The 17,826-nt window shown below is 39.3% G+C and overlaps 1 protein-coding gene across 1 annotated transcript in view; it reads left to right on the top strand.

Moving 5' to 3' along the window:
• Positions 1-17,826, top strand: part of FAM13A (family with sequence similarity 13 member A) — a 114,840-nt gene that overhangs the window by 12,996 nt on the left and 84,018 nt on the right. Inside the window, exons 4-5 of the mRNA XM_054383266.1 lie at positions 2,634-2,814; positions 8,596-8,755. Coding sequence (XP_054239241.1) covers positions 2,634-2,814; positions 8,596-8,755 — 341 coding nt within the window. The remainder of the gene's footprint in view (positions 1-2,633; positions 2,815-8,595; positions 8,756-17,826) is intronic.

The following is a 17,826-nucleotide window of genomic DNA, read 5'->3' as shown; positions in this document are numbered from 1 at the left end:
CTCAAGTCTGTTAGGAAGTGAACTTTAATGTTCTCACAATTTGGAAATTAGTTTTCTTTTGTTTTTTCTTAAGCTTCATGAAAACATAATTATTAATCAAGTCAGAGACTGTCCAGTCCACTTTGATGAGTGCAAATACAAATCCAATTAAATTCCCTGCTGATATTCCATTTAATGCAGCCTTCAAAAGCATCCTGAAACCTTCCTGCAGAAATAAAAATTCTTACTGTTATCAAGCTGACTCATAGTAGTGAAGTCACGATTGGTTTTGTTCTGCATAGCTCTAAAACATTTTGAAATAAATACAGCAAGATTTTTTGCTCATCTTCGTTCATGTTTGGTGTTCGATTTTTCTGAAGGAGCTTATTTCTTAGGTGTAGAGTAAAAGGATGTAATTAATCAGTTGCTTGAAATGTTTGGTCTTGTAATTCAGCTGACATTTTGAAGTTTGGCCTGTTGTTAGAAAAGAATTCATATTAAGTCTGTGGTACCAAACGCATGCATAAAAAAGTAATTTTATGTAAAGATAAAACTTAAAATGTCTTCTCTCACCATATGCTGTGTTACACCTGTCACGTAAGGCAGGAAACCTAAACTTGGAAGCAGATGAAATACCACAAGTTCAACTGTATGAAGTGGCCAATACATACATACAAATCTTATTTGTTTCCCAAAGTATGTGGGGGATAGATCCTGTTTATTAAGAATCAAGAAGGTTGGAAGAGGCCTCAAGGATCATCGAGTCCAACCTGTCACCCTACACCTCATGCCTATCTAAACCATGGCACCAAGTGCCACATCCAATCCCCTCTTGAACACCTCCAGGGATGGTGACTCCACCACCTCCCTGGGCAGCACATTCCAATGGCCAACCACTCTCTCTGTGAAGAACTTTCTCCTCACCTCCAGCCTAAACCTCCCCTGGCGCAGCTTGAGACTGTGTCCTCTTGTTCTGGTGCTGGTTGCCTGGGAGAAGAGACCAACCCCCTCCTGGCTACAACCTCCCTTCAGGTAGTTGTAGACAGCAATGAGGTCTCCCCTGAGCCTTCTCTTCTCCAGGCTAAACAGTCCCAGCTCCCTCAGCCTCTCCTCATAGGGCTTGTGCTCAAGGCCTCTCCCCAGCCTCGTTGCCCTTCTCTGGACATGCTCCAGCAATTCAACATCTTTCCTAAACTGAGGGGCCCAGAACTGGACACAGTACTCAAGGTGTGGCCTAACCAGTGCTGTGTACAGGGGTACAATGACCTCCCTGCTCCTGCTGGCCACACTATGCCTGATGCAGGCCAGGTTGCCATTGGCTCTCTTGACCACCTGGGCACACTGCTGGCTCATGTTCAGCTGCTGTCAACCAGTACCCCCAGGACCCTTTCTGCCTGGCTGCTCTCCAGCCACTCTGACCCCAGCCTGTAGCTCTGCATGGGGTTGTTGTGGCCGAAGTGCAGCACCCGGCACTTGGACTTGTTGAATTAGCCACAAAAATGTCTGGTTATAAAACACAAAATCATATTGCAACTTAATGGTTGAGTTCTCAGGTATCATTTTAAGATATTTTTATATAGACTGCTAATTTACACAGCTAACCGCTTTTGAAAGCACTCAACCCCCGGAATGCTGTGCAATACGGCCCTGGAATATTTCTGGGAAACATAAAGTAAAAACAAAGATAAAACTTCTGAAGCTTTTGTATGAGACTTACACTGTGTTTAGAGTTTTTGCTTTGTTTCTCATTTGTTCTTCACAAAAATGTTGGGAAATGGAAAATGTTCTTTGTTTCTGCAGCACAAGTCAAGAGGTGTTTTCCTGCTGGTCTTCTCTGTGTGCTGATATCAGGGTGTACAGCAGAGTCAGGAACTAGTTGCTGAACTGTTTCAGATACAGCCTATTTTATTGTATCTTCTTGACTAAAAATGAGTCATGAAGACTGAGCAAGGTTTTTTGTGACTGAATGCTGAGTGAATCTCCTTTCTAGAGTTCATAACATCCTCTGAGTGAAAAAAATACCTTACCCTGAGCATGAGGAGGATGTCTGTATCCCCATGGTAAGCTACTCTCTGACAAGGCAGTCTGTTACAGAGAACACAGAGGGTTAGCATTTAGTGTGAGCTCACTTTGGCTTTATAGAGTAAAGACATCCTTCTAACCACTAGAACTGTTTTTAAAACTGTAAGTGCACCTCTAGGGAAAAATCAATTACCCAACAGCAGTCATATATAGCATTGCCACCATCAGGCTGATAAATAAATGAAAAAGCACTATAAATGCACAGCTGCCCTCATGCTAATGGATACTGCTTATAATTAGATCAGTGAGGAAAACCTTTAGCACTTGATGTCTTCTGTCCAAAAATGCCATTGCAGAAACCACCAAGAACTCTGCATATGTGAGGGCTTCAGTGAAATTTCATTCCGATGGGGAGTAGATACTAATATTTCCAAGTGTTAAGGCATCCTATTTTGGCATAAGGGAAGTAAATACTGAGTTGGTTTTGAATTTTTGCTTTTAACATCTAAACCCAAGATTTTGGTTGATACAAATTACTTTTTTTTTAAAAGTACTTGCTTACCCATATAAATAAATTGGCAGCAATGTAGAAAACCATATACATATGTTCTTTCTTCTCTTGTTTTTCCTAGACACTAGAAATGACATGCAGAAGGAAAGTAACTTGAAAGAACTCCTTCAAGAACTGCCTGATGCTCATTACTGCCTGCTGAAGTATCTGTGCCAGTTCCTGATAAAGGTTGCTGAACATCATGTAGAGAACAGGATGAACCTTTGCAATCTTGCCACTGTATTTGGACCAAACTGCTTTCAGTAAGTTGGGGGTTTCACTTTTCCCCATATGTTGGCAAAGGGGTTTCACTTTTCCCCATATGTTGGCAAAGGGTGTAATAGAGCAGATGGCCAGAAGTATAGCTCAGAACGCTCACTTGTCAGGGTGATTAAATGGAAACAACCATTGAAGCTTTGTGATAAATTTTAGCTCTAAAGCTGTTGTTTGAGCTCAGTGGGATTTGACTTGTTCTTCCACCTCTTGCTTTTTTGCTAAATGGTCAGTTTTCTGTTGACAGCAGAACAGGAGTGTAACAATGAAAGGCCTTCAGACTGTGTAAATGCAAGGAGGCTTGTGCTCATACAGCTTTCTTCCTTTGCCATCAGATAATATGGATACTTCTCTGAGGAGGGCTTTGAGAAAGGATATCTGGGGGAAAAGGACTGCTCTGCAGCTCCTAGTGGTGCATAATTTCTAGAGATGGATGCTTCATGCTCTCAGCAGATTTGTCCTTGTGATCTGGTATCTGTTGTCAAAACACTGATGATTCTGGGCTCTTTATCCTTCTGGTATATTCAGAAACTGGTCTGGGTGTTATGGGGTTCCACTGGTCTCCTAAGACTTCTTTCTGAACTCACTAGTTCCTTGGTGTTTGTGGTGAAGACAATATGTTGTACATGCTAGCAAAGCTTGCAGCAGCAGCAAGAGCAGTTATTTTCAGGCACAAGAGCACACGAGTGAGAACGTTTCTGCTGCAACACTCCTGTGCACCAAGAGCATCTTAACCCCAGACTTGTCTGCAGAACACTTGCTGGCTGGCATTCAAGAGCTAAGACATAAGAGATACATAGGGAGTTAAGTTCAGTCATCGGATTTGAAAGATTACTTTGTACAAGGTATTTTCAGTGAAATTGTAGCTATTTAAATATATTATCTCCTACTCCATTAAATGAAACTGTTTAACAGTTGAATAAAACTCCCTGTTGGGCCACTTTCCAGACATTTAACTTAGTTATAGTTCTTTTAATCTCATTCTGTTTTTCTGTGTCATGTTCTCTGTAATTTATTTAATCCCCTAAACTTTCAGCCTTTATTATTTTTGTCTCATCCACTTTATTGCTTTTATCTCCTCCCTGCTTCCTTACCTGCACGTTGATAAACTGCACTGATGCTTTTTCAATTAAAGATTATCTTATGCTTCCTTTATCTCTCAACGAATAGAAGAGGGGAGAAAATGGCTATTTACATTCCATGTAATGAAGTGTGATGTAAGGTATGGGAAAATATAAAGGGCAAGGTCAAACAGCTCAAAAAAATAAAAAAAAAGGAAAATAAGATAATTTGTGATTTAGTGCACTGTTTTTTTCCAACTTGGATTGTCCAGATTTATTGTGATGGAAGTCAAAGGCCAAGAATACAGAGAAATACAGCCCTTGAGGAACAATGAACATGAACATACAGGGACATAAATAGTTTTAATTTCTGTCAGTGAGCTAACCTGTGTGGAGTATTAACACTTCCAGCATAGTCACTCTTGGAGAAAGCTGTTGTCCATTGGCTTGAATTTCAGCTCTTGTAGAGCCATAACCTTAGGTATGGCCTGCTGTGTGTCCCTGCTTGATTCTCACAGCTTGTGCTGAAGAGGGAGGAAAGGACCAGCTCAGTTTTCTCTCCCTCTGTCTGTTCTCTTGGAGCTGAGTATCAGAGCAGCTGCTATACTCATCCTTTCCTTGATTAGAATGGTAAGAAATGTGAGGTCTACCAGTTACAGAGTAAGTAGGGGATCTGTTTGCACCCTTTTTTGCAGCTTTCTCTCAAAGAACGATCTGGCTTCCACCTTTCAAACACTCACTAACCTCAATGTGTTCCATTCCAACAGAGATTAAGCCTGTTGTGAGGGATTGCTCCACTCCACCCCTAAAGTGGCTGGAAAATGCAGGTATCCAGTTAAGCTGCTAGGGTTAGATGCAGTTATTTCTGTGTCACAGAAGTTACCTGAAGGGTTGTACAGGAAAGCATTAGGTGTAGAGAAAAGGTAGATTGTCATTATGAATGGAGAAAACGTAGATCATCTGTAGGGTAGCTGAAGGAATTTCAGAGATTCAGAAAGATTTCCAGTGTGTTGCTGAATCTGTACAAAGTAAAATCTGGTCTGACGTTCCGCATGAAAGTCCTCAGCTTTGTCATCTGGATTCCATTGAGTGGCCTAATAATGTAAAATAAACAGAGAATTGCTAAAGATGCATTGCTGTCTCCATAAATGTGCTTAGCCAAATTCCATCTCAAGTCTTTCATTCTCCTGGTGAATATTCACCCTTAAAGTTTCAGTTGAGGAACTTCCTTAATCTAAATCTACTCCCTTTCATTTAAAAACGTTACCTCTTCTGCTATCACTGAAGCATTTACAGCCATGGATGTACAAGCTACTTAAGTAGCTGCGCCAGAACATCAGCTCCACTACCAGAAACATATTTTCTAGGAGTGACAGTCCATGCCTGTGCTCCTGTGCTATGTATCTGTTAATGACTTTGCAGGCTACTCTGGGAATTCTGTGTGAGTTTTCCAGCTCAAATCTCTAAGACAGACCTAAACCCATAAACATTCTTTTCTTCTATAAATGACCACAAAAATTACAGGTTTATGGCCCCTAGAAAATATGTTTCTGGTAATGAAGCTGATGTACTGCTACTGTTTTTGTGCTGCTGCTGAAGTAGTTTGTGTATCCATGGCTATAAAGGGATCAAGTCCCACCATTGAGGATTTTGTAAGTGGAGTAAGATGTGCATCTAACTCCAAAAGGAACACAATTATGATGTCTAATTAACATGCACATTAGACGTAAAGGAACCATGACTATGAACACATCTTTACTGTAATCTTTTAACAAGGTCTTCACAAAAGAGTATGAAGAGTTTCCAAGGAGTAGAGTGTGAATCATAAAAGTGGTATTATGAGAGAATACTTCCTCATATGACTGGGATTTTCTAGTGAGTTGAAGTGAAATGTGTAGATATCACAACTTTCAGACTAAGAAAAGCTGAAGTAGGATAATCTTTATTTGCACACTTTTCCAGAAAAGTCTAGTCAGGCTGGCAGATCATGTACTATAGCAACAGATGGGTTTTAACTTGTGTAAATATGGAAGGAGGTGTGTGCTCACAATCTGAATGTCTTATATATGCTGAGCTGAAGCTCTCTTGCAAGGAAAAGATGGCCATGGATAGCTCAAAAAGTCGTAGTCTTTACCATGATAGAGGTCCAATACTAGCAATTAAAGGGAAAAACAAACTAGAAAACTTGTAAAATTTACCTGTTTAAGTGGCAGAAAGATGGTAGTGGATAAAGTTAGTTACTCTGCTATTGAAATGGACCAATTAATGATGCTCTGTTTAGTTACATTCAGAGAGCAGTTATTAAAAGACTAAACCCAAGAACTTTAGCCTTGTGTTCTGCCTATGCTTTGTGGAAATCTTATAGTCTGGACTGTTATTCAACCTGGCAGTGGGGGTTATGGTTTGTGTTAGCTGTTGCCAGGAGGTATTGACTGTAGTTCCCAGAAGATGTGTTTTAGGGTCTGCTCTAAAATCTATCGTGGGTCTTTGTTTTGACTTGAACTCACTGTAGTACATTTCCAGTCCATGTTCTAGGAATGAGATTCATAGGGGTGTCAGGTTCCTTTCAGTGGTACCCTGTTTTGGAGGAAGACATCAGGAACGTAGCAGCCAGGACTTCCCCAAACTACCAAGCAAGATCTGCCCTGTGCTAATTCTGTAGCACATCATTTAGCGTGGGAAGAGGAGTTTCTTAAATCAAGATGGTTGTATGGGCCTATTGCATACATACAGTTATTGTCTTTTAGTGAATATGTGACATTCTTTGAAGTGAATTGGCCCAAAGTTAATCGGCACATTCGTCAACATAAATTGTCCCATTTTTTGCTTTATTTAATTTGAGGCCAGGCTCCACACTAATGAAATCAATTAGCTGAGGCTGACTCATTGTACAGTTGGCAATTTTATGCTGTCTAACATCCTCTTAAGTGGTCTGAATGAGGGGATCGAATGTACCAGGATGAAGTAGCCTGTACTTCCCCCTGAAACTGAGTGGGGAAGGGTGGCAGACCTGGATAGACTGGAAGAGTGAGCTAACAAGAACCTTATGAAGTTCAAGTCCATCTTTGACTGTAGCAGTAAACATTCTCTTCTGGAGCTTACAAAGATGCATTCTGCTGCAGTGGGATTCTCTGCCTTTTAAGAAAGATCAATAACATGCAACCTCTACAAGAAGGCAGGTTTTGATGGTAAATTTCTAGGAATATGTGCTTTCAGAGCTGCCTTCTTGAAATGCACAGCTGACACAAATAAACTACAGTTACAATTTTACAGTAGATAGTTGTTTGTAAAATTTAGTTTGAGTTTGCTATTTATAGTAAACAGTGGGTTACTTTTAAGTTGCATCCCTGTGAAATAGCTGAGATAAAGTTTGTTTAACTTTAGGGGTTTGGGGTTTTTCTTCCTCTCATGCAACCCCTAGTTGCATGAGAGGAACAAAATAGCTGAAACTTTTTGTTTCTGGTTTTGATCCTCTGCTTCTTCCCTTTAAATCTTTCCTCTGTTTTGTATATCACCTGATCTGCAGTCTCTTTAAGGTCCTTTAGAAAATTCACATCCATGCAGCCATTATGTGGATTATTGAGAGGGGAGTGTGTGTACTGGAAATATTGTACAGTGGATAATTGAAGGAGTAATTTAAACGCTGAAGAAGATTCTCCAGAGATCTTACTTTTGCATTAAAACAGAATTTAAGTCAGTTTGGGGCACTAAAGTCCAATAAAGCATGAAGAAAGCCTGCATTCCAGCAGATGACCATTAGATACTTCAATGAATTGTGTGCTCTGTTGTGAATAATATGCATTTTTTACCACATGAAAGAGTTGTGTGAAACAGATAAGGAGGCAAAAAAAGCATGGATTGAAACACAACACTTCTTCAAGTTGGTATCTTGCCTTTTTGTCTGTGTGTGTCTGTTTAAGCTGTGAGGCAACCAATTCCTGGCTCCACAGGAGGCTGTTTCAAAGGAGCAAGTTGCTGCTTTTGCAGTGAAGTACTTGATTATATTTCCAGAAAGTGGAGGTTAGGAACCTCTTTTTATATGAATCTTTTAGGCTGTTCAGCAGAAGACAGTCTTCATCTCCATGTTTTAAAATGCCCTGTGAGTATTAAGCCTATTTTCAAAAGAAATGGCATCTGAAAGATTAGATTAGGAAATCTGCTGTATTCCATGGGGTCAATCTGAAGCTGTGAAGATCTTGCTGTGAAGATCTTGCTTCTAGTGTGAGCTAGCCTGGTTATTTTTGGTGGGGGGGGGGGGAATTTCAGCTCACACTGACACAGCCCATCATGTGGATTTTCTTAATTTTATACCTTTGAGGTTATTTGATACCATTTTTGCAGGAATTTGGCCCTTGCCATAACAATTCAGAGCATTTAAACGCCTCTTGCTGACCGTGTTGCAGCTGTGAATCCAACTCTTAGCAAAGTTGGTGGTGTCTCATTTGGTGGTTGTCTCAATTTGATCTCTACATAGATTCTGTGAAGTAGATAGTTTGACCATCAGATATGGTATTTTAATACCAATAAGAAAAGAGGCAGATGAGCCGTGCTATTTGTTACCACCATGGACGCAATCTTCCTTTGAAAGACAAAATCTCCTGTGCCTGCTATCCAGCTTGTATCCACAGCTGAAATGTTAAAGGCTCTGTGCAGGAACTTTTGTGTGTTGAGTATCTGTAACATTGTGCTTTGTGTTCTGTCCAATTTTAGTGTGCCCTCTGGATTTGAAGGTATAAGAGAACAGGAGATCTGCAACAAAATAATGACCAAAATGTTGGAAAATTACAACACCTTGTTTGAATTGGGAGGTTTGAAGAAGGATGAAGAAAAGCCTGTATGTGAAGAGCTAGCAAGAATGATTTTAGTAAAAGTGAGTATCTGTAATACTTCATTTCCTTTGCAGGCTTATTGCAGGCTTCAATTCACAAATCTAGGTAAGTGTAGTAATGTTTTGTGCTACTGATTGGTGTGCAGTTTACAAATCAGTTCTATATACTGCATTACAAAATTATGTCTGCTTTTTCTTTTCTCTTCTTCTTGACTTCAGACTCTTAATTTGGTACTGAAACCTCAACTGGAAAAACAGGAACCTATCTTTAGTTAGTGTCTAGAGGTGTACTGCAAGAGTATTATTTCTCCTCGCAGTCTTGGATGATGCTTGAGAATGCTTAAGTGCCTGTTGTTTCCTATCATCCACTCATAAGTGTCTTTTTTGAAGTTGACATAATTATTAATTTTGAGTAAATACCCATGAACAGGGGAGTAGTGGCTCATGCTGTCCCATGCCAATGTGGAAATGTACATCCTCTCATGTTCTTGGTCATGTTTACCATCTTGCATGACACCTGATGCTTCATGGTCTGAATATCTGAAAACTTTCCCACACTTTGGTCATAAAATCAGTGGATTTTTAAAAGCAGGAAGGACTGCTCTGTTAAAATGAAAACAAGAATATGTGGATCATTCAGATGAAGTCATGAAAGCTTCAAGCTTCTCTTTGAGCAGTATGCTGGAAAGGAAAAGCAGCTCGAGTGGAACAAGTTATATCTTGCCTACCATGTGGGTCATGGCTAGGGGAAATCCACAATGCTACAGACTTCCAGAAGGTATAAGAACCTCTTAGTCAGATTGTGGCATCTTAAAGGAAATCTGTTTTAAGGAAGCCAAAATTTAATACATTTTAGAGATGAGAAAAAGATATGATTCTGGAGGGCTGTTGGTATTTGAACTACCATTCCTGCTGCTTATATGCACAGAGGAGGCACAGGAGCACTGTCACCTCAGTTGCACTTACTCTTTCAAAGATTGCTCAGTCATTGAGAAAGACAGGTTGTACCAGGTAAAGGGATTTCTCAGCTTGCTACCTCAGTGGATCATAATTCAGAACGTAAGGGAGCTAGAAATCTGCAAGTTGCATTCCAGATCCTCCTTTGTTGCCAGGACTGTAAAGCCTCCTCTGCTCAGGCATACTTAGAAATAGTGGGGAGCTTTTTTTGAAAACCTCTATGTTAAAAAGAAGGGCAATTTTCACAAAACAGAAAATGCATCTTAGAATAGTTTCACTGGGAAAGTGACCTGTCAGGTTCCTCATGCATTGCCTGGAAGGACTTCGTGAGTTGCTCACTCCACCTAGTAGAGTAAGATCCATATGGTCTTCCAAGCAAGTGGCCAGCAGGTGGAAGTATAACATGCATTTTCCTCAGGGTGGCCGGGGGGGGGGGGAATATTATATATATATATATATATATATATATATATATATAAAAATATATATATATTTAAAAATATATGAATTATATATATATGTTATATATATATATATATAAAAATATACACATATATATATCTGTGTGTGTGTAGATATATATATATACACACACACAGAGAGATATATATATATATGTGTGTATATTTTTGGAAATTCTTTCCTATAAAAGAACTATGGGGATTTTTTTAAATTCCAAAATAAATTGTGGGTTGTTGGGGTTTACAGCTCTCATTTGGAGCCAACTATTATTAAAACCCTTTAGATGTTTACGCAGGCTTCGGTGTGATTTCCTACCCCAGTAGAAGTCTGGTAGAATCTCAACCTGTTGATCCATTTGTTTTACCAATTTAGGTAGAAATGGGTGGAGTGTTCTAATTAACTATCTACTCTATATTCAGATTTTGGGGCTCTTAAATAGCTATTATTTTGGTGGGGCAGTGTTACTTGGGAACAAGAAATTCTCTGGCAGTGTATTGGCACTGCTGTGCATTTATCACATTGTAAGTGTCAGCGTATTATAATAAAATGTTGGTTATTTTGCTTTGGAACAGAATTCATAATGTATATGGATATTGTCCAGGTAGATTTTTGTGGCATTAAACTCAGTGATAATTCATGTAATGAAATATTTGTGCAGGCAAACTACTGTGAGACTCACTCCTGCAAGATTTCTGGAATTATCCTTTTTACTGGTTTCAGATGAAACATCATAAGTAGTATGATGTTTTTTAGCTCAGGGTTGTCTTCAAATAAAACATACAACCTAGTCATGCAGGGTTGCAGGATTTTTTTTTCCTCTCCTTTTTTAATTTTTTTTTATTTTCACCTTTTCCCCCCTCTAATGCCTTTTTGGTGGAGCACTTCTAGCTTTAAGAACCAGTCAGCTCAGAGCACATAAATATTTGCACTGGAACACAAGCACTGGCATGATGAGGGTGTAATGATCTTCCTGGCTTGTTTACATATTTGGGACAGGAATGCAAAATGCTCTCCCCTTTCTAGCACCCAGTGCAGAAAGAATATGTAGCCCTGTTCATGTGATGGGGAAGGGAAAGCAAATGAACTTATAAAATTATAACATTAAAGTAAAAATCAAAGTTGCAAAGTCAATTTAAATCATAAATGTGCAATTTCAACATTGCAAATGGAATGCAGGTCAGTTCTGATGACCACTGAACAGGCAGATTTCACTCCCTGCTGATTTTTGCAAAAATTATTAGTTTAAAAACAAGCCTTTTAATTTAGATGCACTTAACTTCTTGCATTTTTATTCTGTTTGTTTCCAGTCTTCTCTCATTTGGAAGAACTAGTTGGCAAGGTCATTCTTTGTAGTTTAAATGGTGGCAAAAATGCATGTGCTGTGTTCTGTAAGCCTGCTGTTAGATTTCTAAAGGGGGAAGCAATCCAACAGCTGCATCTATTAGTGCTTGGCGTGTGTAAAATGTGTAGTGCACAAACCAACCAGATAAGCCAGCCCCTACAAGCACTTTTTATGTCAGGAAGAGTGCTCCAGCAGCACTACCGCAAAGTCTCATGTTTACTTGCTGCCTCCACTAAAGCACTCAAGTCACTCAGTCCCTGGCAGGATTTGAGCCCTTCCTCCCTGACAAGAGGTAGGAAACGTAAGATAGTCAAAAAGTTCTCCATCCCTGTTTGACTCTGCTCCCCTTGCAGTCAGTTGTAAATCTCCATCACCGCTGAAGGCCACAATGTTTCAGATTATTTCCCCAGATAAATAAAACAAGGTCTTCACTAATAAATATTTATTTCCCTTTCTCAGTTGCTTTCACTTAAATACGTTAGCATGAGAATCCAAGTCCTTGACAATATCCAGAGGAAGCTGCTGAAAACTCACCAACTCCATGTCTGAGTGGGCTCCCTTTAAAGTCACCCTTCTCTGCCACCTCAATTTTCTGGTCGCATAGTTTTACCTTCACAGACATGAAAGCAGTACCTCATTTATGTTAGGAAAAAAGGCACCTGCTTCTAATCCACTTTGCGTTGCACTGCCTAAACCTGCAGGGTTTATATATTTTCCTTTATTCTCCTTTCATGTCTGGGACCATTTTAGCATCATAGTACTGGTCAGCTTTCAGTACTGGATTAAGTCTTTCCCATCAGGAGGCAGTGGGAACTGATCTCCTCTGAAAACCCTTTCTGAAGATCTCAACAAATGTTTCTGTTTCAGTCAGTAACCACTTTTTTTGGGTAAGTCACAGAAGTTTTTTCTTGCCTGAAGAGCCCCCAACAGTAGGAGTGGGTTCGATGGGAGATGAGAAGATGGGTGGAAAGTGCATGAGGAGAAGGAGCACCTGTGGAAATCTGTCTTGGGTTTTCTGTTTAGTATTTCTTCAGCCAGAATTCACTGTGCAGTTGTCCACCAGTGAGCAGATGGGCATGTTTATAGTAAGGCTATATAGTGATGATTCAGCCTGAATGACATTTTAAGATGCAAGCTGACAGGAAATAAGCAATACAAGATTTGTAGGGGAAAGTTTATAAGCCCTCAGACCCTTCACCTATAGCAGATTTAGTCTGAAATGAGGAGGATGGTTATGTTTAAGCTGTGATTCAGAGAGGCAAGCAAAAACACAGGTGATCCCCAAACAATTCCTTGAGTAATTTTGAAATAGCTTTCCAGTGCTTCTAGATCTGCTGGTTTTGATGACTGCATATATGTATTAGTAAAACAGAATGTTTCTACTCTTGAAGTTCATTAAAGCATTCATGAGATCATAAATTTGTCACTCACGGTGTTACTAGATGCAATCCTGAATATTTACACAAATACGTTAATTTGAACTCTATATTATGCTAATTATTATGCTAATACTTCTTTGGCTGTAATTTCACTAAAAATATTTTGATTTTAACATGTGTTGAGAAAATTGCTGTTTTATCACACTTAAAGGGAACAGGTTGTTTGTTGTATGTATGTAACAAACATATCTTTCTATCCTGCTGTCCATATTTCTAGTATTCTGTAGATTGTTGTGCTGGCAAGTTTTGCAGCTGAGATGGTTAGGAACTTTGCTTTTATTCTCTCGTAATCTTTTCTTTAAAGAAATGCCAGTCATATTATCGTTGCCCCACAATAATACCATGTACCCAAAATTTAGAGAGAGAAAGAACCATGTATGTCCTAGCCTGTATTAGCAGTTGTTTGACTTAAAATGTTTTTTCACTCATTGTCTGTTGTTTCATTTAGGTTTGGTGGGGGTTATTGTTTTCCTCTGGAGGGATGACACTGTGATTTAGCACTTGGGAGCAGTCCTCTCAGTCAGTAAAACATCTTCTGAAAGGGAAGTATCAAAGTCAGCACCAAGAAACAAGATACAGTGAAATAAGTATTGAGCCCCTGCTCTAGCCAGCTGGTTCTGAGCAGCCTTGCTCTACCCATGGGGGAAAAAAAAAAGAGGTTAGTTGGAGGATGAGAATTTTTTTGCTAAGACAAATCTCTGACTTCCTGCTGTTGAGATTCCCCAGTGTTTATTCTGTTTCTCATTAATTAGTAATTCAGTTAATCAGGTTACACAAAATAATCAGCATTATGCCCTCTGTTTAAATTGCCAGTTCTGTCTTTGTGACAAGGACATGTTGCAGGCAGGCAGAACTGATTTGAAATGAAGACCTGGAAAACATTTTTCAGCCCTTGGGGGTTTAATTCTCACTGACTTCTGCCATTAGCTTAATCTGTGGTGCTTTCAAGGTGGGAGCACTTCAGCATGACTCAGCACTGAATGAATTCTTTTTTCCTATTAAAAGACTAGTGAAATGCCCATTAACTTCAGTATAAGTCCTATGAGTTTTTGAAAAGCCCTCTTTTGAGTACTCTGAAGATTACAGTTCGGCCAGTAGAAGCTGGTGAGCCTGCAACATTGCTGCTGTGCCGGAATCTGCAGTTGTGTCTTGGGCTCAGGACACTCTTGAGAGCAACAGGAGCATGTGATGCAAGGGCCACAAGGGGCCAGACGCTCTGTATGTGTCTGAATATGTACACTCCTGAAAATCTGATCTATCCAGCAGATCCCAGCAGATCCCAGCAGCGTTTGACCTTAATTGCCAGCAGTCAACATCTCAGTTTCACTATTAAGAAAGTTGTGTTCTCTCTATGCTAGAAATTTTACACTAATAACTAGAACAATACAGAAACATTTAGGACTCCCTCATTTACTGCAACATCAGATACTCCTTTTAAAAGTAACAGTGCTGAATTGCATGTGTGAAAATTTTTTTCCCTTGTTTTTTGATTTTTAGATCAGAAATGCAATTTGGCTTTTCCAAGGCTAATTTTAAGCAACTGTAACATGAGATGCAGGTCTGGAGAGCCTAAGTTTCTCCCATAGCTAGGTCATGTTTTTCTTTTAGATCATACCTTTTCTGTTTATGAATAGCATTACAGTAAATAGATAAATCAGACTCCAGTTTTCAAAATTGCAAAGCAGAATAAAATGTTCCCCTGGAACTGATCTTAGCTCTGTTGTTATTGAACTCACACGCTGGGTACACCAAGCAAGAGAGCAATGTGATTGTGTCACTTTGCAAATGTTTGATTTGTATTTTAATCTCCAATTCTGCTGCATGTTCCTTATGTGTATCTCAGTCATGAGAAGCTGATTTGTGGTCATTAACCTATTGCATGACACCTTAACCCTGCCAGCTAACATATGACAGGCATGTACGAATTGTGGGGATGGGCAAGGAAGAAGAATGTTTTCACTCAGTGAAGCCGTCGTAACCTTTTACAAGTTCTAGAACTATATTTGATCCCAGCAGTGCCAGTTTAACTTTTTGCAACATTCAGTAACCAGTGCACCTGGACAGATGGAGATTTTTCTTTTCCTCAAGCACCATGATGTTCCACAGATGTAGTTGCTAGCACTGAGGTGTACCACCAGATTATTACTGTTTGTCATTTTCTTTCCTGTATTGCAGTCCCCTCTAAAAATAATGGATTTCCACCTCTCTCTCTTGCTTTACTGTTACAATTTGTGACCTTTGCACATGTTCCATGGAAATAATTGCGGTAGGTTGAGGTTGTACTGAAGTGAAACAGAGTAACCTTTAGCTATTTATTAAGAGATATGGTCTCAGGTAATAGGTTATGTATATAAATAGTCTTAGAGGAACAAAAGGAAATAAAAGGGGAACTGAATAGGGTATTAGTTTCATATTGAAAAGCAGTGATGTGTTTTTTGCAGACTATGAGATTTTGATTTTTTATTACTTGTGTCTGAAACAGCTTTGCTGACTTCTGGTTATTAAAGTATAGTATAAATAATAGCAAGGTAGAACAGCAGATAGATGAATGATGACTCTGTGAATTGATATTTGAATAAAAATTAGGTCATGAAAATACCTGCAATAGCATGAATTGGAAAATGCCTTTGAAAATCCCCTTGCCATCAACCACATAATTGTAGTCTTAATAATGCAGTTAATTTGACACTTTCAGTGTCTTACAGATCCATGAACTATTTTTATAATGACAGCAGAAGAGTTTCCATGTTTTCTTCAGCTGATAAATAGCATAAAGAGCAGCTCTCTTAATTGCTGTGGCCCTATTATTTCTGTATTGGCAGCTTTGACAGCACTGCTGTGTGTCACAGCTGCACTGCTATGCTTCAGGGAACTTTGTGCAGGGAACAGCAGTATTTTGGGTAATGTTTACCACTCCATCATCAAATGAAGGGAGAACCAGGAACTCTGAAATTCACTGTTTCTTGTGTGCTGATCCATGGACAATGCTGTTAGGCACTTCATTGTAGCATGGGGAAAAATCACAGATGTGACCCCACTGACACCTATCTGGAGCAAAGGCTGCATTGCACAGTTACATGGGGTGCTGCTGGGAGAAACAGAATATTCCTTCCTCTGTGGTGTACAGCTGCTGACCCAGTCAAGAGTCAGCTGTTGCAGGCTGTCCCACTGCAACCAGATAATGCATCATTTCTTCCATCATTCGCAGCATTGAATTCACTGAATAATGCTCTTAATGGTTGGTCATCCTACCTAAGAGTAGCCGAACTGGCTCAGACTTTGTATCCATCTAGTTTTGTGTCCTGCCTTCCACACTGGCCATAAGCAGATGTCCAGGGAGGAGTGAGAACAGGGCGGCAAGGTGTTTCCTTCTGTTATTCTACCAATTCACAACTATTCTCAGAGGCTTTCCTGGTCTCAGTGGTGTTTGTGTGTTTAGTCATTGTCTTGTGTGCTCTTTGAGCATGTGTAAGCTTTTTTTGCTTCCAACATATCACTTGGAAAAGAGAGCCACAAATTTCTTCCTCCTCCATGAAGAAATGACTTCTTTCTTTCTTATAAAGATGGCTTTTATTGGTGTTATTTGAAGGTCACTGTTTTCTTTTTTTTTTCCCTTGACTTGTTTTTTAACAAAGAAGATAGTGAATGGTCCCTCTTCTCTTCCCTACTCATGACTCTTTGTATCTCTATCAGATTCTCTTTACAAGCTACCATAATTAATGTAAAATTAGTAATGACATTTGCAGCCTTAATCACTGCACTGACAACTGTTTTTACTTTCAAAGCCCCTGCAAAGAGTCAGTGAGGCAACAGTCATGTGCATGAGCTGCACCTTCCTTATAGCAGAAAGTAATCTGACTCCATGTTTCTGTAACCAAAAAACTAATCTGTGCTTTAGTTAAGAAAAAGTTTCCCATTGATAAAGTTCAAATTTGTTTTAATTAAGATCATCTTCTAGGTGCTAATAACTAACAAAGTAGATTTGATGGTTTCTAGCAGCACTTAAAACTTGAATTGAAAGTCCCACAGGCCAGTTTCCCCTGATAGACAGTTTGTGAGGCCAACCAGAGATTAATTCCTGAACTAAGTAGGAAACAGGGTAAGCACAGCAGTAATAATGACATTGTAAACAAAGATGTCTTAGAATACCGATTATCAACAAATAAGTTAATCCTTATCATTAAAATAGAGCACAGTGTATAACCGTTGTTTTTACTAACTTTTTTCCCCCTAATTCCTTATGGGGACATTTGTAATCAGATGCATTTAAGCTCCTGTGTTTTTGGTATTGTGCTGAAAAACAAAAGGCTGTAAATTCACTGGGCAGCTCAAGATCTTTGAGACTGCAGTTGACTGGTGCTGAAATGTAACAATTTTTATGCCCATTTAACATTTGTTGAAAAGCATAAAAGTATTCTGCTCAGTTTGAACATTGCATCCCAGCCTGATAACAGTGCATGATGCAAGTAGGCTCTATGAATCTCTCTTACTTAGTAATGGCAATGGATGAAGGAACCTGTACAGTTTGTTTGAAGAAAAGGTTCGATTTATCACTAAAGCTGAAGTAGGAAGTATTTTCTCATTCTGTTGAAATGTGCCAAAATTTTCCCAAGGTTCTCTTCTGGAGTTGGTAGTGCAAACTGTTCAGGGTGTGGAAGATGAGATGAGGTCTTTTGGTGCCAGGGTCTTTGTCAGTCTTTTCTGCTGATGTTAGTCATCTCCCTAAAATTAATTCAAGTTCGTGATTGAAAATAAATATGTAATTGAACACTCTCACCTTTCCAGCAGTAATCCCTGTTGGTCTGTCTGTCCAAAGAGACAAACATAAATAAGTGCAGGAAGAGTAACTGAGCAAGAGACATTGCTAAGTATCTTATATCCTCCCCGTAATTTAGTCTCTCCTTTAAGGATGC

Source organism: Indicator indicator, chromosome 8 (assembly GCF_027791375.1).
Source record: "Indicator indicator isolate 239-I01 chromosome 8, UM_Iind_1.1, whole genome shotgun sequence".
In the NCBI taxonomy this organism is placed as follows: Eukaryota; Metazoa; Chordata; class Aves; order Piciformes; family Indicatoridae; genus Indicator; species Indicator indicator.
The sequence above is the reverse complement of the archived record's forward strand: the minus strand, read 5'-3'. Positions and strand labels throughout refer to the sequence as shown.